General features: G+C 37.5%; 3 protein-coding genes across 6 annotated transcripts in view; 1 reads left to right on the plus strand and 2 right to left on the minus strand.

Annotated features, from left to right (window-relative positions):
• LOC139934151 (uncharacterized) overlaps nucleotides 1-11,880 on the minus strand; it is a 112,336-nt gene extending 100,456 nt beyond the window's left edge. For both annotated transcript variants that reach the window (XM_071928449.1, XM_071928447.1), the window contains exon 1: nucleotides 11,466-11,880. In XM_071928449.1, the coding sequence (XP_071784550.1) occupies nucleotides 11,466-11,542 (77 nt within the window). In that variant the 5' untranslated portion in view covers nucleotides 11,543-11,880. The remainder of the gene's footprint in view (nucleotides 1-11,465) is intronic.
• Nucleotides 11,881-12,757: 877 nt separating this feature from the next.
• Nucleotides 12,758-22,436, minus strand: LOC139934153 (deaminated glutathione amidase-like). Of its 3 annotated transcripts, XM_071928456.1 has the most exons (8): nucleotides 22,330-22,436; nucleotides 20,390-20,579; nucleotides 19,305-19,460; nucleotides 18,345-18,554; nucleotides 17,162-17,272; nucleotides 16,413-16,511; nucleotides 15,361-15,523; nucleotides 12,758-14,370 (listed from the first exon to the last, which is right to left on the minus strand). In XM_071928456.1, the coding sequence occupies exons 2-7, from the start codon at nucleotides 20,525-20,527 to the stop codon at nucleotides 15,365-15,367; spliced, it is 873 nt and encodes a 290-aa protein (XP_071784557.1). In that variant the 5' UTR covers nucleotides 20,528-20,579; nucleotides 22,330-22,436; the 3' UTR covers nucleotides 12,758-14,370; nucleotides 15,361-15,364. The 3 variants fall into 3 exon arrangements, with proteins under 3 accessions (XP_071784557.1, XP_071784555.1, XP_071784556.1); XM_071928454.1 differs by having other exon boundaries at nucleotides 12,758-15,523; XM_071928455.1 differs by having other exon boundaries at nucleotides 12,758-15,523; nucleotides 22,281-22,395.
• Nucleotides 22,437-22,767: 331 nt separating this feature from the next.
• LOC139950674 (uncharacterized) overlaps nucleotides 22,768-23,853 on the plus strand; it is a 69,237-nt gene continuing 68,151 nt past the window's right edge. The window contains exon 1 of the mRNA XM_071949466.1: nucleotides 22,768-23,041. Coding sequence (XP_071805567.1) covers nucleotides 22,836-23,041 — 206 coding nt within the window. The 5' untranslated portion in view covers nucleotides 22,768-22,835. The remainder of the gene's footprint in view (nucleotides 23,042-23,853) is intronic.

The raw sequence follows: 23,853 nt of genomic DNA on the forward strand, positions 1-23,853 counted from the left end.
TCGTTTGTGCAACAGGGGCGTTTTTTCTTTGATTATTCTCTTGCAGATTCGATGACAAATTGCGCAAAAATTTTCACAGATTTTTTTAACTTGCGCATAATTATGTTAGGATACACCAAGTGAAAACAAAGGGCCCAATTTCATAGAGCTGTTTAAGCACAATTAACAAATACTATGCTCAAAAGAAATACCCTTAACAAAATAAGGTTACCAGCCAAGCTACCATGTCACTTGTACCATTTGTGACTGGCTCATACTGCTTTAGCAAAGAGTTGTATTGGGCCCGGGTCTTTGAAAACTACCAAACATTTCCAGTGCCTTTAATGTTAGATTGTCCCCATGGTTTGAGTGAGAAGCATCCATGCACAGCCAGTTTATAGGTTTGCCCTTGGGAGTTCCCTTAACTGAGGACAACCTACCAGTCACATGGGGTCATTGTACTTCTTGGTAATCATCCAGGGGTAGAGGATATCCTAGTATGCCAATTGCTAACCACATAAACCACAGCAATTTGCTACACATCCTCTGTGTGGTAATAGACACTAACCAGTGCCAATACCCAGGCTTGAGCTTCTGGTCTTCACAGTAGGGCAGGGTTGATTTCAGAATGATAACTTTCACACATGTAGGACTTAAGCTAATCGTAGGACTGGATAGAAGTTATCAAAACTTTAAGCCCGGTTCATACTTCCTGCGAATGCAAATGCAAATTTGACGTCACAACCTTCCTTTCGCAGCGATATTCGCAAGTGAGTTGAACAGAGTTGAACCGCTGCAAATTAATCGTTGTGAATTTGTGACGTCAACCTTTGCTTTGCCTTTGCATTTGCAGGAAGTATGAGCCGGGCTTAAGGCTAGTCCTAAGTAATTCGTCCTAACTCGAGATAAGACTAGTCTTAATAGCTCTTTGTGAAATCCCTGACTGGATAAGTTGAAAAACAGACTTCGAAAGCCACTAGGAGAAAATTCCTATCATCATTTGATGTGAGACCTTATGGTACATAAACCTCCGATACAAAACTGGATTAGAGAACTTTTTTTTTTATGGGAAGCAAAGTTGTTAAAAAGTAACAGTCTGAATTATATTTGTCTTTACATCTGTACACTAGACAAGTCAGTATAAGTTTCTTTTACAAAGTATACTAATTTACAGATTACACCCTTTAAGCATCCTTTCCCGACATGATAACTTATTTCCACCTCAAAACATAAACCATTAACCAGCGCCCAAATGAAAACTAATGGAATGTCAACAGAAGTAAAAACAAAGCCAAACATCTTGAATCACTTCCTGCCAAATTTCTTTTAATTTTTATATTATTAGGTATAGTAAGGCAGTAAAGGGATGGAGGGTCCCTAAGGTAAAATAGCACTAGGTAATGCACGCCTGAAGTCACGGTGGTGCTACAACAGTGTTGACTCTGCTAAAACGCTATACGCAATCCCTCCGACCTGCCATCGTCTTAATCAAACGCGATGTCGGCTTACGTGCATTGCGAAGGACAGCATGACGGTCAATAATCAGTTCAGTTACAAAATTAAACAGCGCAACGGTAGAAGTGATAGTCAAGGTCAGGGCGCATTATGAGCGTGGTGGACAGAAGAAAACAGAGAGAAAATTCTAAAAAGGAATATTAAAGTGAAGTATGAAAACTTAATGAAAATGGCATGGCACGGGAGTCTTAATTAGGCCAGGAGGGAATAATGAATTGTTTATGGGACTATATTGCATTCAGATAAGAGGGTTTTTTTTTTTTTTTTTTTTTCAAGTTTGTGTCTAAATAGTCTAGTTATAAACAACGCAGGGGAAAAAGATGGGAAAACAAAAGAAATAGTATACTTGCAGGTCTGGAATTACACTCAGGCCACTGAGCCATGTCTTAGCCTTGTTGCCCCTTCAAAAGTTTAACATTAGAAGTGCCCGATGGAAGTGCCATTTGCAAAATGAAAATGGCCTTGCCCTTTCAAAGATGACATTCCAAGCATGAATTGTTTGGACACATGCTTTCTACACATCGTTATTGTTCGCTTGTTTTCAATTTACATACTTTAAACCTTCTGTGTACATTTGTACCACCAGTAAATAACTTTAAGTGGATACAAAATCATTTTAAAAATGATGCTTCCTATTTTTTGTACATTAGTTACTTATATTCCACTATTCATAAAAAAGCTAAAACATGACATGAGCTATTTTATTGACAGGTCTCTTCTTTCTACTTATTTTATGATTTTAACTACCATTATTTTCTAAAGAGTACTACACAGGAGCAATACAAACAATGTCTATTTTAAAATATAATTGACCTCAAAATCAACCTCTAAATGTGCTGGTAGCCATCTTCACAGGTAACTTTAACTTTTTCTTTCAGTATTCTCTTGTAACTTCCATGACCAACTGATCCCAAATTTACACAGATTTGTTATTTTATGCATATGTTGGGCTACACAAAGTGAGAATACTGGTTTTTGGCAATTAATACCAAAGGTGTCCAGTGCCTTTAAGCACAAAAAATTGCTTAAAGACAATGGACACTATTGGTATTTGTCTAAGACCAGTCTTCTCACTTGGTGTAGCTCAACATATGCATAAAATAACAAACCTGTGAAAATGTGAGCTCGATTGGTCATCGGAGTTGCGAGATAACTATGAAAGAAAATAACACCCTTGTCACACAAAGTTGTGTGCTTTCAGATGCTTGATTTCGAGACCTCAAATTCTAAACTTGAGGTCTCGATATCAAATTCGAAAACTACGTCACTTCAGAGGGAGCCATTTCTCACAATGAATTATACTATCAACCTCTCCCCATTACTCGTTAGCAAGTGAGGTTTTATGCTGATAATTATTTTGAGTAATTACCAAAAGTGTCCACTGCCTTTATTCAATTATATTAGCCTTGAAGAAAGACTCTGCTAGTGTCAAAATGTCAAGCCAACAATGTTTTGTTTGCACAGTTATATTTGTTCAAAAGAAGGTATGAATATTTGTCAACCCCCTCCCTCTCTTTTCCATCATTCCTACATTTATTATAAAAACAATCTCTCTCTGAGCTGTGGTGGTTCTGAGAGAAACCGTTGGTTTTGAGCTCAACTCAACGTTTTGATCAGTATGCTCTGATCATCAGAATGAGTCCCTCGAGTAAGCAAAATAAATTGGCTAGTTCATGAACTAATTACCTTGAAGGCATGCACAAATAACCGGTACACCATTGTTTGCGTAATTAAGTAAACTCAAAGTACAATTATTGTACTGTAACAGAACAATATTTTGATTTAGGCCTATCTAAAGCATATCCAAGCCCACATGCACAAATTTACCTGTGCACCAGTATTGGTCTAGTTTTAGTATAGTTCGCCTTACCTGGGCATATGTGGACCACATTGAAATGATTAAAAACAAGTAAATAAATGTTTACGTTTTCAATTTTTTTTCTTAATTGTGTTTATGTATTTCCTCATTGATGCAACCAAACTAAACACAGGCAATTTTAAAAAGATGAAATTGTAATTGTGTTGCAAGAAAGCGCCCTCGTGCAGTTGACAATTACCATGGTCAATGGTTGTACAACAAAGTAAAAAGTGTTGTAATTGTAATTTCTTAAACATCATTCGGTAGAAAACAAAACTCTTGAAACCTAGCACAGCACCAGTCAAAAGTTTCATAACCCAACTGGTAAACCTGTTTTTCTGTTTGCTTAGCAAGATTTATCTGTACTTAGCAAATTTGTGTTCTAAGTAATATGTAGATCTGTGGAATTTGATTCCGATGATTAGTGTCAGTGATCAACTGTTGCGTTTGTTGCACATTGATGATGAACAGAAAATTTGCTCACAATTACATGGGTTTCCTAAGCTAAAATGTACAATAACATGATATGTTGTGCATGATGGCACAACCCCAAATGTCGCTGACATGGGACACGTATTTGTACACATGTTTAAAAAACTAAGCTATTCCCAAGGACGAAACTTTGCAATCATGAATAGGAAAATTAATGTCCAAGGTCTATGCCACGTCACTGCTTGTTACCCCGCCCCAAACTACTGCCCAACCTTTCAAAATGCCCTTTACTGGCCTATCATGTCGTACGAGAAACTCCTGTCCTTTCCTTCTGATAATGAGTATCAGGGTTGAAGATCTGTGCACAGCACAAACAGTTGGCAGTCTCCCAAGTCTAGCATCTTCCAAGAAGGCATTAAAGGTTACGTGGAAGCCTGAGGCACCTTGAAGTGAACTAGGGCATCCAAGTGGACATCCCATAAAGGCACATTGAATTCTTAGTCATGCATGCATTTGTATCTCAATTCTCAAGTTAAAAACGCACAACTGTCTTGTCTACATTAAGATGCAAAATTAATATCAAAAACTGTATCAGGTAAGAATCCACTTCAGGGAACTTTTCCACCATGTCCATCTTTAAAACGTTATGTGAAATCTGCAGCACATGAATTTTATTTACGAGAGGGCAATGCCATTTGTTACAAAGGGCACTTCAATAAGAAAATCTTAAAGTCTGGGAGAAAGGGCACCAAGGCCAAGACAAGGGCAACACAGAGGCCGTTGCCTCTTTGTGATTCCAGGCCTGAATCTGTGTCATTTTATATGTTCAGTCTTACTATGTTATACATGCCCTTTATTCCCACTACCAGGGGGGGGGGGGATCAGCTATTTCTCAGAAAATACAATAAGGACTAGCATTTATTTGTAAAGAGGTCCACAAACTATTCCTGAGAATTTCCTTAGTGTAAAAAGAGGCTCTAGAATTGAAAATATTACACAAACATTTATGAATATAAATTTCACCCTCCAAACCCTCATCAAAATTTATACGGCCTCCTTTTACTCATGTACATTATAAAGAAATCCATATATGAACAAACATTATTATTACATGTAGGCAAACAACATACTTAAGATCCTAGCTCAATGTAACAACACGCCATCTATTTCAGCCCACATCCTCTTTCCGTTACTCGCGCAATAAATTAGCAATATATCTCTGTTAAATGCATAGGGGTGGGAAGAATGAGGGCTTCTCACAGGTGGGCAGAAGCCTTGGTTACGTGCCTTCCTCTGATTGGTCAAACTCAGTAATTACTTACGCGGATACCTCTTGTCAAACGCCATAATTTTTCCCCTCTTCTTCTGCTTCACCTTTGTCAGGTGAAGCCTTGTTAATTGAGAAGCAGTGAAGGAGACGAGGGGGGATGTTAAGAGTACTGTGGCAGGCAGAAATGACCTGGTTGTCTATGAGCCCCTACGATCAATACAACTCTAACCTTGGCCACAAGGCTATTTGAAGTACAAGTTCTTAATTAAGCCTCTTGTCCGGTCAGTTCTACACGTATCAAAAAAGGAATCCTTGCGATTAAAGGCAGTGGACACTATTGGTAATTACTCAAAATAATTATTAGCATAAAACCTTTCTTGGTGACGAGTAATGGGGAGAGGTTGATGGTATAAAACATTGTGAGAAACGGCTCCCTCTGAAGTGATTTCGAGACCTCAGATTTAGAACTTGAGGTCTCGAAATCAACCATCTTAACGCACACAACTTCGCTTGAGCTCAAATTTTCAGGCAAGTAAACTTACTACCATACAAATCTTGGGGCATTGTGATGTTGAATAAAAATACCTAACTTTCATCTTTATTTGTAAAAACTAGGTATTCTACAAAAGTTCTGGTTCAGTGCAAAATATTGAGCTTCAAGCCCTGAATATTTTTTTCCCCCCAAAATGAGGGCTAAAATTGTTGGAGGAAAAAAATGATACACTTGATGTACACGTGGGTAGATTAAAAACTTTTAGCTTTGTAATGGGTTTAATGAAGTATACTGAGTGCAGATGGTGCGTTTATTTTCCAAAATTTAGGCCCTACCAACCAAATCAGATGCTAAAGAGATACTAAACATGAATAGTCCACATCAAATGTGTAAATTATTTCAACCTCAGTTAAAAGCAGTGGACACTACTATTGGTAAATACTCAAAATAATTATTAACATAAAACCTTTCTTGATTACAAGTAACAGGGAGAGGTTGATAGTATAAAACATGAGAAACCGCTCCCTCTGAAGTGATGTAGTTTTCGAGAAAGAAGTAATTTTCCACGAATTTGACTTTGAGAACTCAAGTTTTGAATTTGAGGTCTCGAAATCAAGCATCTGAAAGCACACAACTTCGAGTGACAAGGGTGTTTTTTCTTTCATACATGTAGTTATCTCGCCACTGCTACGACCAATCGAGCTCAAATTTTCACAGGTTTATTATTTAATGCATGTTGAGATACACCAATTGAGAAGACTGGATTTTGACAATTACCAATAGTGTCCATTGTCTTTAAGTAAACTTTGAATATTTCATGATGATAAAATGATCCACAAAGTGTAGAACAAACCCCCATCCTAATAAGATATCATTATTTATTCCCTCTCCCAAACAGACCACAAATTGAACTCTGACATTTGGGTGAGCAGTTGGCATTTAATTACATTATGTTCAAATCTGCCCCAGGTTTTCATAATGTTAGTTTCCTAGTCAAATATGAAACGTGTTCCGATGCATGAGTAATTGAATAGTGACACACAATTGTGTAGGGATATAATGCCCAAGGCCATGCCGCATAGAAAATAAAAATGCAAATTATGGAAAATATGAACACATCTCTGTTCAAAATCAAATTTGTGGAGAATATGCCCTAAGAAATTTTAAATGGAGACAAGATATCATAATGGAGAAAACACACAGCACAGTTAAATGCATGATGATTTATGGTGGTAAAACTCATATAAAAAGAGAGTCGTGGGAATCCTTTTTATCTGAGGATTTTCCCCCTCTTCTTCTTGAATGATTTCAATCCATCTTGGGATTATTAATGGTTACCGAGTGCCCTCCATGTTTTGATGAAGGTTGTTTGATTAAAGAAACTACAAGGTGAATGCCTTGACACCTTGAGGCTAACTGACATCTAGTTCGATCCCAAGGCTAGCCTCGCAACATTCAGTTTGTCTTAAGGTGGTAACAAAACTGTTAGCCCAATTTCAAGGCTCTGCTTACCGTAAGCAAAGAATCTGCGCTAAAGGAAGCAGGGAATAATGCGCTTACAACAAGCGCATTTCTCATGTTAGCGGGGAATTTGGGCTTGTGCGTACACACTCCACGTTACTAGGCATTCTACGCTTACACACCTATAGAGCGCAGAAATTCGGGGCTTGATGTGCAAGCGGAGAATGGTGATTGAAGCGCATAATTCGGCGGTAAGCAGAGCCAAAACATTGGGCCCAGATTGATTACTAGTAGTTGAAAAGCTATACAATCTCAACACTTGTTACAAAATTTTACGATCGATTAAGAGGGCAGCAAATAGGGGATCAAGTTGGCTTAGTGATATTTTGACCTGTGACCTTCACAGATCCCAGTTCAATTCTCACCTCAGATGGAGCCTTGCATCTGTGGACTGGGTCGTCAACCCTAACTGATCACACAAGTTTTTCATATGTTTTTACACATCGATACATTCTAAGATTCACGATTCACAATAAAGGAAAGGTACACGTTTGGTAATTGTCAAAGACCAGTCTTCTCACTTGGTGTATCCCAACATAACCATAAAATGACAATCCTGTGAAAATATGAGCTAAATTGGTCATCGAAGTTGCGAGAAAATGATGAGAGAAAAAAACACCCCTGTTGGACGATACTTGTGTGCTTTCAGATGCATGTAGGAATAAAAGACTACTGGCTAGGGGGGTAGAAGTCTTTTATTATTTTAGTGAGAAATTAACTCTTTCTCAAAATCTATGCTACTTCAGAGGGAAACGTTTCTCACAATGTTTTATACTATCAACAGCTCTCCAATGCTCGTTACCAAGTCAGTTTTTAAGTTTAACATTTGTTTTGAGTAGTTACCAAACGTGTACCTTCCCTTTAAAGTGTTCAAATCCCAACCCGAGGTTCAGCAAAAATAATAAATATGTCCTCGTAAACTGCAAGAGAAATGAGGTGAACAGATTGAATTTGTACAAACAGAAAATGATGCAGACAAATCATAAAAACATAACAAATAATTGATGTTTTTCAAATTTATAAAAAAAAAATTATTGAGGGGGGGGTGGCCTTATTGTGGAGTGTTCTCCCTGTACTAGTCATTTCAGAACACCCACATGTAAATCAAAACCAACATGGTGAGTGACAACCTGTTTAATCTCAGCAAGAGTTGAGACATGGAGGAATTACTGTCCAAGTGGATATAATCAATGAGCATATTTTTGCACTGCCATCACATTAAAGCTGTATTCAAATTGGTGGCTTTGGCTGAAAAAGACTGTTGCTGAGGGTGCTGCTATAGACTGTCCTATACTTTAATGCATTTAATGATGCACAGCTAGCAAGCAGTAGCCATAGCCATGTAGTTATTAGTTCACCACTTTAGACAGGGCCGAAGATTACTATTTGAACTAACAATCCACATCCCTATCTCCCAAGCCTTTGGCTAAAGGCCCTCCTTTTAAACGCAATGTCACTGTGTCACTCAAGACCAAAATGTATGGCTTGGTGATTTGTATAATACGTAAGCATTTGTTTGGGCCTTCATGTATATATCCACCACAATCAAACAATTCCTGAATAAGACTTTTGAATATTTGGGATGGTTAGGGTTTGAAATAATTACAAGAAAATAAATGCATGGGCCTCAATGAACAACGATTACACTACTAAACTAAATCTGACAAAAAACTCCAGGTTAGTAAATTGTATGAAAAAACATACCAAGAGATGTTGAGTTGCTTCAAACAAGTCAAACATCAAAATGTCATCACGTAAATTTTCTCCTACATAGTACATGTAGTGTACAACCATTGAATGTGTTCTCAGTGTTTCACCAATAGAGGGAGCTGTCTCTGTAAATGGACAGACCATACCATCCACTATGGACAGACTTTGCCAATATGCTTTGGATGGGTACCGATTCTGCATTCAGTAAAACCACTTTACAATGTGTTTGAAAAATGAACATTCAAGTTTTGAAGAGATTCCCCAAAAACTTGTCATTTGTATTAAACCGATCAAGTTATTATAATTTTCTTGTGCGCCAGTCAGTATACAGTACGATGGTCCCTGGCCCCATCTACGCTCAGCTGCATCATACGAACCCTAAACACCACAGCCATCCATCAAATTGTTTTGGCCGGTGTGGCCGTCCGTCGAGCTGTCTGACAGTCGAATAAACAATTCGTCGAGTTGTCTCAACCTTTGAGTTGAACAATCTAACATTTACTTTGATGACGATCTACACGGGTAAAGGGACCACTCAGAGTAGATGATTCCTTACAAAGTTCTAAAGCTTAGAATAGCAGGACTAACATACATTAACATAGCCAGCTAGGGGAATAACAATTATTCATAAATACCTCAGACAGTTTCGCTATTCCTATTGGTGGAGAGCGCGCCACGTGGGTGTGTATAAACCATTGTTTATGACCAGTAAAAAGTGTTGAAACATGGGCGTGACACGCGAGGTTGCACCTGTGCTTGTAAGACAGTTTCTTCATTCCTATTGGTCGAGAGCAACGGCCGGGACAGTTGTGCCACATCACGCGATACGTGCGACGCGCACAGCATTCCCTTATAAGGAGTTGTTTATACGATCGGGCCGAGGGCCTTACCATTTCATAGCTGGAGGGGTGTTGTGTTGAAAAAAATCATCAAACAATTAAAATTTTTGCATTTATTTTACTTTTTGACCGAAAAGTGTTGATGTTTTTTGACTGAAAAGGTATTTTATGAATGGGAATCAAAGTGTGTTGAATCGGTTTTCAACTAGTGATTAAAACCCATCTCGGTAAAGTTATCAAGAACCAGGCCTCGTTGGGTTTAAACCACTGGTTCAAAACCTGTTCACCACACATTGATTCCCTTATTTAGTGGCTGATACATTGTACTATGATAGTGATTCATACGTTTCTGTTTACGTTGGCAACTTGGCAGGATCTGTAAGTGAGGAAATCAATCAAACATATTGGTACAGCCATGGCCGTATAGCTTCCTATGGCTCTATATATTTATGCCATTCCTTCTACGATGCCCAGCACAATTGCTTGGAATTGGATGTGGAATAAATAAAATATACGTAACACGAATAAAAGTAGTAAAAAGGTAACTGTTAGTAGTTGTAGTAGTACACCCATACGCCTTTTTCTTTAGACAAAAAAATTACATATACGCGATCATAACCTGGTGTCATGTGTTTTCAGTAGGATAACAGGAAAATTGTTCACAATCAAAAACTAAACTTTTTTTTTCAAATCATCTATCCAATTTTTTAACAATAAGACTTACACTTCATGGTGTGTTGAAATTTTTAAAGTTTTGGTTTAACAATGCGAGAGACAGTCCGCCATTAACATTGCTTATGCATGCACGACATTGGAGCAACGTCATATGTTTTCACACCTTTCATTGGTCGGTATTTTATTGAATATTCAGAAGCTAGTATGGCGTGCAAAAAAATCAAAAATGTTATTCAATTACTACTTCACAAATTTAATTACATTTTTGTCCTAAGGCATTATGGCTACTATAATAGAATCCAGAGATATCAGATAAAGGCATGAAAGTAAAACACCCCACCCCCCTTGAAACACACACACTTCATAACAATCCGTTTTCCCCCATTTCAGACCAGTAAAGTTTGGTTTCAGGAGATAAGAAACCAATCTATGATATTTTCTCTTTAAAGTAGACTTACTATTTATCACGCTTATCAGAATTTATTACAGTATGCAGTAAATAAAAAATAAAAAATTGTTGTCATTTTCACTTAAAATATTTTAGTATTTTTCCCATATTGGCACACCATAGAATCCCAAATAGTAACCACCTCACGTGATCCATCTAGTGACTAAAGCAGAATGAAACTCAATCTAGCAGATAGTAATTTTGTTTTGAACATTTGAAGTTGGATGATGTTTCTTTGACTCATGTGAATGTTGGCATAATAATGCACTAGTGATTAGTAGCAAAAATCAATCATTTTATAAATGTTTGAGCATAACCAACGACAGGAAACCTTTTTCTCAGCATGATTAAGCCTGATGAAAATACAGACTGTGAGTAAACTGCATAGCTTCTGTCACCGGTGCAGCTTGCACAATTACGCGGTAAACGGGAATCACAGTTGGGGACCGAAAACATATGAGGGTCGATAATGTATGACGCTACGATACATTACCAGGCAGTCTACTTCTTCATAACTATCATTTAGGCCTATTAAAATATACCGCAGATTTAAATTATATTTTTAAGTACAGAGGTCAGAGGCAGAGCACCAGATACTGGGTCAAAAAGTCAAATACTTTTTTCTCAAGCATAGTACTTAGTAGGGCCTATTTTATTTATTTACTATTATTTTTAAATAAAACTATTTACATTTTTGCAACATTCATTGCAATGTAAATACTTACCGTTCTGCAGATTGCTTGGTAGGTTGTGTAGGCGTATCACCATTCCCCTCACCTAGTTTGCTTCCTGACCCTGACATAATGATGATTGGAGATTACCGAGTTACTGGTGGGTCTCTCGTGCGATAAGACCGACCCGACGAAAGCTTCCACTTGCAGGGTGGTTCTATTCCGTTGCACCGCACGGGCCTCGGGGCTAGAATCGGTTGTTTTGGTTTTAAAACCTGCGGTCACTTGCCACAATTAAACAGATTTATGTGTTGTCAATGATTGTAATGTCATTTTTAGTCAATGCGGATCATCTCAGGCATTAATAATACACATTCGTAATAGGTGGGATCCAAAACGATGGCCTAGTTTTAAAATGAATCATCAGTATTTGCAAAAAAAAACAACTGTCAAATTTGTCAATCCTCCATGTGTGTATCGTGTGTAACGATGGGCCAATAGAGTCTGGTACTCCGCTCTGTATTACATGTAATAAACCATTCAGTACGCGGCGGCAACAAGACTGCAATCTTCTTGCACTTTGTTTATCACGTGTTACATGGAAACAAATGTCATGTGACGAAAAGTCGAAGAAAAGTGATTGAATCCGATATTGGACAAAGTTGAACGCAAGGTGGCGCTGTTTTAAATTTCTAATAAATAAATAAAAATGTTAAAAGAAATGCTACTAAATAAGGGAATACTTTATGTGTGGTGAAGAGGTTTTCAACTAGTGGTTTAAACCCAACGAGGCCTGGTTCTTGATAATTTTACTGAGACGAGGTCGAGGTAAATTATAAAGAACCATGCCTCGGCAGGTTTAAACCACTAGTTGAACGATTCAACACTTTGATTCCCATTCATAATAACCTTGTTCGGTCAAAAACATCAACACTTTGGTCAAAAAGTAAAATAAATGCAAAAATTATAATTGTTCAATGATTTCTTTCAACACAACACCCCTCCAGCTATGAAATGGTAATGTAAGGCCCTCGGGTAACTCCTTATAAGGAAATGCTGTGTGCGTCGCGCGTATTGCGTGATGTGGCAAAACTGTCCCGGCAGTTGCTCTCGACCAATAGGAATAAAGAAACTGTCTTATAAGCATAGGTGCAAGCTCGCATGTCACGCCCATGTTTCAACACTTTTTACTGGTCATAAACAAAGGTTTATACACACCCACGTGACGCGCTCTCCACCAACAGGAATAGTGAAACTGTCTGAGGTATTTATGAATATCAAATAAATGAATCATGATTTCAAATAAATTGTTGATTAAAATGTAGAAATTTCAAATTTAATCAGTATGTATCAATGGAAGCAAATGTTATCTTTAAGATAAAAGGCAGTTAATCAATCTAAGACAAATATAAAGCATTTTAGAAATATTGCACTTTGAAGTAAAGTGGCCGCTGTTCAAAATATTGTTTTAAACACATTTTTTCAGACTGGCCTTTGAACACATCTGAGATTTCTTTTATTGACCTGGACCAGCGCCTTTGAATGTTTTTTACAGAGATAGTGCGTCTTACAAATGCTGTGTTTTATTATTATTATTATTACAACAATTTAAAAATCTTTGAAGCGTAATGTCAGTAACATTTCTCAGATTGTGTGTTCCTATCTGGGATAACATTTCTTTTTTGGACAATAATATGCACTCCAGATTGTTGGTGGTATCTCAAGCAAGCGATCACCATTTGAAACTAAACTTTCACATGTTTGTTTTTATTGTATACATCTACATTTATATAGGATTGAAACAATTGAATCGTTTAAAAAGCATGGCAATACTGTTCTTTAAATATATTAATATATATTGATTTTTTGTACAATGTCAGCTGGAAAATCATTCCACGAAAGTGATAAGTTGTTTTTGAAATAACTAAAATCCCTTATTAAAGGGACACACCGGCCGAATTGGGCTATTTGAGCTACAAAATAGACTAAGATATGACTTCAACGGTCTTCCAGGAATGAAGAAGAAAAGTCCTTAAAAAAAATCATCAAATTTAGCCGTTTTTGAGCATTTTAAGACAAAAACGCAGGTCTCGTGATTGTTCTAACCAAAAAGTGGTACCAACAATCACGTGACCTTCCGGGCTAGTTTTAGTTTCAGACGTCTAAAAGTAACATACTTAACCAAATTTTAATTTTTTTTTTTATAAAATTATTTACGAATAATTGACGAAAAAGATCATGTACTCAAATCATCGCTACAAAATGTAAATAATGGTGAAAAATCTAACGTAAGATTCACACGCGAAGAGTCCGTGTAATGGAAGCTTGTTATATGGCCGCTTTGTTTTTTAAAGTCATTTTTGCTAAAAACGTAACATTTTGATGATTGTTTTTACAGCAAACATAAGCAAACATAATTATGTATTGTCAATAAATTTGGTAAATTACATAAATGTAGCATATACATATATTGTACAGTACAGACCAATTAAAGAAAATGCACACCACCACATAAAACAAAGAGTATCAACAAATGGCTGAACATTTTGTGAAATGTGCACCCTTTCTCCATAATAAGAACAAAATTATACAAATGTGCATATTTATGTAGCATCTGTATAGTGCCCTCTATTGACAAGTTGTCATGCAAGAAAGTTATGTCAAAGTCCTAAGTTCAGAGGTCAAAAAAAGATCAAGCATCTTCTTGATTCACATTACAACTTAAACAACTGCATATATTAGACTTTCCATATTTCTCTACCTTTTTTGTTCCGAAATATTAAACTGGCGACGAGGATGGGAGGTCGTGACATGTAGTCCGCTGGATTGTCCTTCCCAGCACAGTGGACAATGGACATGTTGTAAGATTGGAGTTTGAGGAGCCAATTTTGTAGCATACATTTCCATGCAATGGGCAGCTCACAATTTGTGACTACAGGAACTCCAGTCTTTGTGGCTCCTATGTAAACATGTGGTGTCACAAATGAAAAGGTTTTTAATTGCAGCATCTATCGAAAACATTAAACTTCCATCCAATAAGAATTTGCCCTACTGTAGGGATCTTTGTGTCAGCTATACAACATTTTGGTCAGTGATTTGCATAGTATTTTCCCATTTGACTTTGAAGCAGGTGATCAACAATTGACCAATAATCACCAATTTCTGACCTCGGCCAAGAAAGGTCAAAAGACGGGTGATAACTAAGTGTCCTTTTTTAGTTCAACCTACGTCAGGCAACTAAAAGTACAGTCTCAATCACAGTCTGAGATCACAGTTATTTTTGTCTGCGTGTGCCACAAACAGTCAGTCGGCCACACCATGCACTACTGAAAATTAATGTCCGAGGTTAATCCACAAGAAGGGGCTATAGCAGGCAGCTGCACTGGCTTTCAGACAGAGACAAAAACACAAATAAAGTTTATCTGGCATGTGGAGTAGGGACAAGTTATAAACTTTCAATTCAAACAGAAGAACATCATGAGTTCAACATTGTCAGTTTTGAACCATGTGGTCGAGTTGAAAACCAACGGTTCTTTTCAGAACCACCCCAACTCATTAGAGATAGTCATTACATGGTGTTACCGCAAACCTTTCTATATCGTATTTCCACCTTGTAACGTTTCAAATCCTACTTATTTTATATAGGTTGTGATACTGAAGGGTCGGCCTTGGACAATACTGTTTACCGAAAGTGTCCAACGGCTTTAAATCACTTTTTATAAAGTGTAACAAAATTTTCCCAAGGAATACAAAATACCGATAAGTGTTTTTTATCCCAGATTAACAGTTCAAATTAAATTAAAATAGCCCATCTCAATTTTGCTAGTTTCTCTTAAGCATGTCTCTACGATGCACATACTCCTGCCAAATTGCGTAGCTTTTAAAGCCAAAATATTTTACAAAATTACTAGAAGAATTATTAATTTTAGCAAATACTGCGAAGGTTCACCTCACTACTGGCTCCCCAAGTTTCCATAGAGATCATGTCTGCGATGTTGCATTACAGACATCCCGCTGCGTACTTTCTGTAGGTAAGTGAGGTCGATATTAGCAACCGCAACGTCAAGGCCTTCGTGACAACAAGCAACAACGCAGCCCCAGGGGTCTACTATCTGAAAACAAATTAAATAAATATAAACATTTTTGTAAGTGATTGATGGTGTATTACTCTGTTTTTCATTATATTTTTATGAATTGTCCACCTATGATGACCACCACTAAAGCAATATACATGGAAATTAAAAGTACACTAAGACCGATAGTGTCTCCTCAATCATCTCAACTCTGGGCTGGAAACCTCTCGAGGAGCGCAGAATGGCTGCACGCCTATCCTTACTTTACAAGTCTATACATCATAGAGCTGCAATAAAAACCTCTTCTAAACAATGCGAACATCTCTATAAAGATAACAACCCTGTGCCCCTTGACATTCTCTTGCCTTGTGTTGACAAACAACCCGGAACGATTATTCTGGAATCGCTGCTGCAAAGCGTCCCATGCTTATTAATATAGGACTTCAATACTAAAGTTTGACGCACCGTGACACATTTTCCACCAATGACAGGGATCTATGTGTCGTGACACACTTGTCTTGTTTGGCAAACTGGCAGGAACGTTTATTTTTGAAATTTCACTGCAAAGCATCCTCTAAATATCCATTTTGGATTCCTATATTAAGTTTGGCACTGTTGTAATACACATCAATCAAATGACAAGGTTGTGTGTATAAAGGCATCATGGCTCTGCTTACCACCAAATTCTGCGCTTATAATCACCAGTGACCATTCTCCGCTTTTTTTTACAAGCAGTGCCGAATTTCTAGTAAAATGAAGTGCACACGCGTACAAGCCAAAATTACCTGCTGACCAATGTTTGTCGCAAAAGCAGAATATCCTGCTTCCGTAAGCGCCGATTCTTTGACTGAGGTATAAAAGCAGAGCCATGAAATTGTGCCCTGTAAGTGTCTACGCTGTTCTGAGGGAGTAGGTTGAATATACCTACCATTGCTCTTCCATAGGAGTTCCTTTCGTAATGCTTGCCTGTTTGAGCTGCAGCTACCACATAGCACTGGTTCTCTATGGCTCTGCTTCGAAGCAAAACCTTGAATGGGTACAACAATGAGTTTAGACAGGTTAAACAACAATTCGATTGCAGGCCTGGAACTCTAAAGAAGTGGACAATTTCAAAGAAACAGGAATGATTGGGTTTACTTCCTGTGCATTGCAAAGCTTGATGAGTGAGTTAACAGTACAGATAACACTAGGAAATGCACATAGACTTCTTAAGAAACTCGGCATGAGTTTGGGCCAGTTTGAAGGTTCACACTGAAAGTGTGTATTTTCAAAATAACTGACAGCGTTGAAACCGAAGCCAAAGCTGCGGTTTTCAGTGACTCTGCAAGTGTCAAGCATGTTGGAAAATTTTGATGGGAATGTTTATTGTCAAGGGAGAGGGGGTGGCCCAAGCATTTTGGCCGGGATTGTATTTATGTGGAGCTGCCTACAACACAGTTACCTGCTCTCTAGGCCCTGTGCCCGATGTCATGGCGCTGCTTACTGCAGATTTATGCAATTATGCCCTATTGAGTTAAACGCTTTACAGAGGGCAGGTAATTCTGTTGCCACAGCGTAATTAGGCCATTCAGGTTTTTCCTTAATTTGTGCTCCCCAAAAAATTGGGGTTTTCTGGATAAAAGGTTCAATACTCTTGCAGTTACTAGTTGTTTCTGTAACTAGTCCGAGCTAACCTACCTCCCAATGTGCCATTCCAGTTAGGAGCATAAATGCCGATGGGTAAGCAAGAATTTCAGCTCCTCGTTGGGTGAGAGCTGTGGACATCTCTGGAAATCGGACATCATAACACTAATGATCAAACAGGTCAAGGAAAACATTTGTAGTGGGTTTAAGTTTGAAATTGATCCCCTTTAATTTGGTTACATTGGTTCTCTAAACCAGCCAGTGTAATCGCCTCACCGATACACTTGTTCTTATATTGCTTTGCTATCACTTGGACAATATTTACCATACAATAGGTCATTTGGGTTGGAAAGCAGTTTGCAACAGACAAATCTATTTGTTCAAACTAAAAAAATCCTGAAAATCTGTGGCAGGTTTCCTCTTGATCCGGAGATAAAACCCTCGAGTGTACAGATGTTTTTGACTGTCAGACATTTTATAATGCGTGCCCACAGCATATTTTACCTGACAGGCACTGCTGATGTTTATATTCATCTGAACTTTCCATTGTGTAGTGTGCACAGGCAGGCACATACCGTGATACGCTTTGTTTCACCCGTACAAAGAAGGACAACAGGTTCTGGAAAACATGCCTTGTAAAGTCCCTTTCTGGGTTTATTGTGTAACTCCCAAATTCAGACAATTGTCCTGTTGTTATACAAAAGTGGCATACAATAATAGGCAGACTGGCCCAATGTTCATCATGTAATTTCATTCAATGTGGGGTAAGTCCGAGCATTCCAAGATTCCAGCATACCATGGCAGAGTTTCAGCCATGTCTGAAGGTTCTGCTAAGGTTCTGCGACTCACGGTAAGAGCCTACTCAATCAACAACATCAAATCCTAACTAATAATGAGAACCTTTATTGTCTTTCCTTTAACAAGTAAGGATTTCCCTGTGGCAATTATATTTTTTAAAGAAAATGATTACTCAAGTCTCGCTACAAAGTTCAAAAAGATTATACAATTGGAAGTCACAGAAAATTTGCGAAAATACCAATGTGTGGTGGTTAAAAAGAAAAACCTTGACAAATTATCTGGTGTAATGTAAAAAGGATTAGGTCTCATAATTCAAACAGAGCCCCACAAACCTTGCAGGAAATGCTGTATGTAACAGCGCCAGGAGCATCACTGAGTGACGGATATGCGCTCTATGTAAGAACTATTATTATTATTATTATTTTGTTTTTAAGGATACAATCATGGGTGCTAGTTTCCCAATCGGCGTGTCAACAATTTCACTCATTTTTTGGCCATGAAGTATGCAGTTGGACTCCTGTAGGTTGAGCTTTCCCTCGATTTGTGCTCCAAAGAGGTGGGCTTTGTGGTAAACTGATACGATTTGTCCTTCTGGATTCAGAATCACGTGAGAGCAGTATATTTTACCCCCTTCAGCTTCAGCTGGTACCTGAGAGAAGAATGGATAGAAATTGTTTTTTTTGGGGGTTGAATACAAAATATGACTTGAGCCGGATTTGAACCATCGACCATTGATTTATGTGCCTATAAGACACCATGGGGAGACCTCCAATTATACATGTAGGGCAGGAGAGCTAAGCTGGTAGAGCACTGGCACTTTAGACCCAAGGTCATTCCAGTTTAAATTGTATGGCTTACAACTCTGAATACAGGGCTAAGATAAAGGTTAGAAGACTTGATTCAACCAATAACCAGCTGATAACAAAATGAACCATCACAGAACGATACCACTGAGATCCCTTGAGAGTATTTGTTTATCTTGGCACTGGACACTATTGGTAATTACTCAACATAATTGTAAGCATAAACAACATTGTGAGAAACGGCTCCCTCTGAAGTAATATAGCTTTTGAGAAAGAAGTAATTTTCAACTAAAATATTTGAATTTGATTTTGAGACCTCATAATTAGATTTTGAGGTTCTGAAATCAAGCATCTGAAAGCACACAACCTTGTGTTACAAGGGTGTTTTTTCTTCCATTATTATCTGGCAACTTCGACAACCGATTGAGTTCAAAATTTCACAGGTTTGTTATTTTGTGCATTGTTGAGATACATCAAGTGAGAAGATTGGTCTTTGACAATAACCAATAGTGTCCAGTGTCTTTAAGAAATGAAGAACTCTTTAGACCATCATGATCAGTCAAATCTTCTCCATCAACAATTTCAACATGACTCACAGATTCATGTATACCTCCGAGTGAGATCCAGATTTGATGACGTTTAGCAAGCTCAGCATAGTTTGATACTGTTTGGCCAGTCAGCGGTTCTGCCATGCTCTTTGACTTCTCTTTTGTAGACGCAATGTAATCCACCGCTTCAGGTAGAAATACCATCTGTATAGAGATAATAACTATTATTATTTGTATGACTGTCGATATTTCTTTCTGGTTTATGACAATGAAAGCATACTTGAAAGTGTCTTGCATTGTAACCAGTAAGAGTAAGACTGTGGAAATAGATACTGCCGTTGTATCATGACTTATGGACATTGCCGAGTATTGATCGCGTAGAAGTAGAAGTAGAAGATGATGAAGAAATGTCAGCTTCAGATGTGGCATATGATCAACAATAATATAATTGCTCATTCATTGCAATACTTCAGACATTTAACAAGGAGAAAAGGCCACAAGCTAGACAAAATGATCATGCAGGGAAGTGTTGAAGAAAGACAGAAGCCAGGCCAACCCATGCCTAGATGGTTTTCACTCAATAAACTGTTAGGGGACCCTTTTAAACTTTTGTGTCTCTTGCCTTTTTTTCATTTTTATAAATATATATCTTTATGTTTTATTTTGGTTGGGTTGGATTATAACTTTTGCCTGTTGGTGGGTTATTTTGCATTTTAACTCATTCTGCATTTTTTTCTTTTTAGCATGTATCTTTATTATTGTCCAATGTCTTTAATTTTTTTGTATAGACTTATTGTAAACAATTATAGATTTTTAATATATGACCAGGGATATTGGAATTGAAGGCCTTCGCGCAACAGTTTTTTTGTATTTTTAATTCAAGGCACATGTCCCTGGCTTTTGTTTTGTTTATGTTTGTATTCTGTATGTGTTTTTATACCGAATAAATAATACAAAATAATAATACAATAAAGCAGTATAGAAGAATCGACAAAGAAAAAAACATCAAAAATAAATGACTTAACTTTTGGACCCAACCCAGCCTCAACCTTCCTCTCGTTGATGGAATAGTACATCTTTAAAATCCTTAAATTAGGAAAACTCTTGACAAATTAAAAGCCCCAGGGATATACCTTAGCACCCATCTTAACTGCTCTTTCAATAAGATGTGAGGCTTGCTTGAAGTTGTCCTCTTTATCTTCCGTTGAGGTCATTTGGCAAACAGCAGCTAGATTCAACTGCTGTTCCAATCCTACCGATGGACCATCCATGTTGAATACTGTCCTCCACCAAAAGTGTCATCAACCTCAGAATGTGGGATATCTGTGGAGTAAAACAAGTCAAATCTACATTTTAAAGGTATTAATTAATACAGAATTTGTACTAGCTGAAAAATAGTGAGTTGAAGACAGTTTTTCTGGTTTTGTGATCAATTAATACATAGGCTAAATGATGAAACAAGAATCCTGTGAAAATTTGATTTAAATCCGTTTTGTAAGTCAAGAGAAAAGAGTGAAAATCATGCCTATTTTCAGTTAGGCCTTAGAAGCACATTGTCCTTATTTTTAAGCTAAAAGGGAAATCATCTGATAATTTGGTGGGGTTCTTTTTAGGGTCTTTTTTTGCAGATAATTATAGTTATTCTGAAACTATGTCATGAGCTTGTCAGACCAATTATCTCAAAACCCGTTCATAGGGAGTGTCTGCTGACCAGGCATCCATGATTGAATCTGTGAGATTCGAGCCCTAAATACGGAAGCGACTCTGTTTGAAGGGGCAACTGGAGGATGGAGATTTGGCAACTGTTTTCATCTAATTACTAATACTAACAGGGAGTGAAGTTTTTTGTTGTTGTGATTTTGGAGATGGAGATGGGGGGTAAGATGACAGATGTCATGTGATATATGTGGACATGTGCATCAGCGAAGAGGACTAATCAACAAGCAAGTAAGTAAGTAATATTAAAAATAAATATGAACAAATTATTTACACAATTTTTAACGTGTGGTTTAGTTCAGTTAATTAGGTGATACGAATACTGACTTGTAATTTGTCCACAATTTCTATTAGGACTTTTTAGTTTATTCCCTATAAAAGTATATAAATACTGTAACGGGGCTGGAAACCGCCTCTAGTGTTCAAGTAAAATAGACTCAGCAAGAACGTACACTCAGAGATCTGTATAATACATGTGCGTAATGCACGTAAACTAAAGCCTATGTGGTTGACGATGAGTCGGAGCGTCAACGGGTTGTAAGACGCGCTCCTAGAACAGTCTAGCCACTGTTCACCGTGTTAGAACAAGTGACAATCTGAACACCAAGCTCACATTTGGCTCGTATTTTATAGCTTTTAGTTTTAGGGTGCGCAAACAACGCAAGGGGCTAGCGTAAATGCCTCTTGCACTACTCTGATTGGTCATTAAACACAAGCGCAAGGATTATTTAAAGTCATAATAATCCTTGGCTAAATACGGCAGAAAAAGTTTCCGTATGGCGCCACCACTTTTTCATTCGATATGAAATAATATATTGTAGCGCCATATGTTATCAACCCTCGTATGTTTTCAAACCCAAACTTTGATTCCCGTTTATCGCGAGACCGTGCAAGCTCCATCGGTGACAGAAGCTCTGCTGTTTACTCACGGTCTGTATTTTCGTCAGGCTTAATCATGCTGAGAATAAAGTTTCCTGTCGTAGGTTATGCTCCAAACATATAATGATGAATTTTTGGTATAAATCACGAGTGCATTATTATGCCAACAATTAAATGAGTCTAAGAAACATCATCCAACCTCTAAATTTCAAAACAAAATTATCATCTACTAGATTGAGTTTCATTCTCCTTAAGTATCTAATTGGAATTTAATGTATTATCAACAATAAATACTCAGTCAAATGAGATTATTTCTGTTCAGCCATGTCAGCTGTTGCAGAAAATGATGATACGAAAAGGGTGGCATATGGTTCGGATACAGAAAGTAAATAATAAAAAAAAATACCCCAAAACAACAACCAAACTTACAAACTTTCTTTGTAGTTGGTGAATTACAATTAAAACTGATCATGCTTACTTTCAAAACAATAAGGCGACAAGAAGCAAAGTCCATCAGCTGGATCAGATTTGAGAGAGAAAACAACACTCGTTTGTGAACAGCGCCCTCAATAGATATTAAAAACGTTTGAGTACAAATTTTACAGAAATGTCCCAGAGTGAATTTTCTAGTTTTAAAACGATGCCATTCTTGGGAGAAAACTGTTTCTCCTTCAGTCGTCTGAATTTTTTTATCACGCTGACATATATACAGGACACATGAGCAATAATTTGATGCAAACTTTCAGCTCAAATGGATGATAATAAATGGAGGAGGGAAAAATACAAAATAAACTCAAACTGCGCAATCTACAGATTATTTTGCTCAATCCTGAGATTGAGCAAATCCCAAGCAAATTGCTCTCGACACAAACAAACAAACGTCAAAGATGACAATTCAAAACGAGGCTGTCGCGTTCATAAGGACGCTTCTTTGAATCTAAGGGACGGATACGGGTCTTGAAATCGGCGAAATATGCTGAAATTATGAAGAAAATATTTAAGGGAAACAAACTGAAGGTAAAAGCTCCTTCTCCTAGTCCTGCTGGAGATGCAGAGTTTGCCTCCCCTGGTTATTCGCTGAAGGAGAAGGATTTACCGAAGCTGCACAAGGCGGCCTGGAATGGTGACTTGGTAAAGTTGCAGCAACTAAGCAAAAAAGGAGATGTCAACCAACTTGACAAGGAAAACAGGTTGGCCTGCAATTCAATTACAATCTTCCTGTTTTATATTGGATCATTTAGCATTGAGAAGGCTTTGCTCTGTAATACTATATTGGTGTCACGTAGTAAATAAGCATAAATCTTGCACTCAAAATGCAGTTTTTGAAGGCAGTGGACAGTGCCAGTGGATTAGTTTTTTTTTTAAATCATGTTGTATTGTAAATGAATATAATATTTACTGGCTGCTGTGTGTGTGGTGCATTTAGTATTACCAAAATTAGTTAGTTTTGATAAAGCCGAAAGGAATTGGAGGAAACCATCCAATGTCTAACTGTTAATGTAATTTATAGTGTAAATAAACATTGCTTCATATCTTTATAATCAGACCCAGTAAGCAGGTAGTAACTAGGCCGGGCTGTGGTCTCATTTATTTTGAAATTTTGACATCTGCTGCAGTAAAAAAGAAAAAGTGGAGTACAGCGTCTGATCCTGTGTTACTACTTGGTCTGTTTCTATATTTTTTGTTTAGTAAATTCTCAGTGGTGTCATTGATGATTCCTCTGTTATTTAGGCTTGCATTAATAAATAATTATTCATAGTTGGCCGTCGGGAGGAGGGTCACGTTATCGCAACCATATATACACCCATATTTTAAACTTATTTCCGATTTGTTCTTTTTACAAGATAGGCTGAAGGTTATTGGTTACCACAATGTAACCACCTAAAATTGTAGCATTGACGATGGGTTGCGATGCACACTGCTTTAAATTATTACAAGAATACAAATAGAAATACAATGGCTTTTCTGTCCCTTTTTCCATAAGCTTTTATTCTTGTTATTT

Source organism: Asterias amurensis, chromosome 2 (genome assembly GCF_032118995.1).
Source record: "Asterias amurensis chromosome 2, ASM3211899v1".
NCBI lineage: Eukaryota > Metazoa > Echinodermata > Asteroidea > Forcipulatida > Asteriidae > Asterias > Asterias amurensis.

What these genes read in the sequence shown, in the direction of transcription:
- LOC139934153 (XM_071928456.1), bottom strand. Translation starts at nt 20,527, where the DNA reads ATGGATGGTCCATCGGTAGGATTGGAACAGCAGTTGAATCTAGCTGCT. An exon ending in GGAAACTAGCACCCATGATT is followed by an intron (nt 17,273 to 18,344) that starts GTATCCTTAAAA and finishes TTTGATCATTAG; the next exon opens with TGTTATGATGTCCGATTTCC. An exon ending in CTGGAATGGCACATTGGGAG is followed by an intron (nt 16,512 to 17,161) that starts GTAGGTTAGCTC and finishes TACCCATTCAAG; the next exon opens with GTTTTGCTTCGAAGCAGAGC.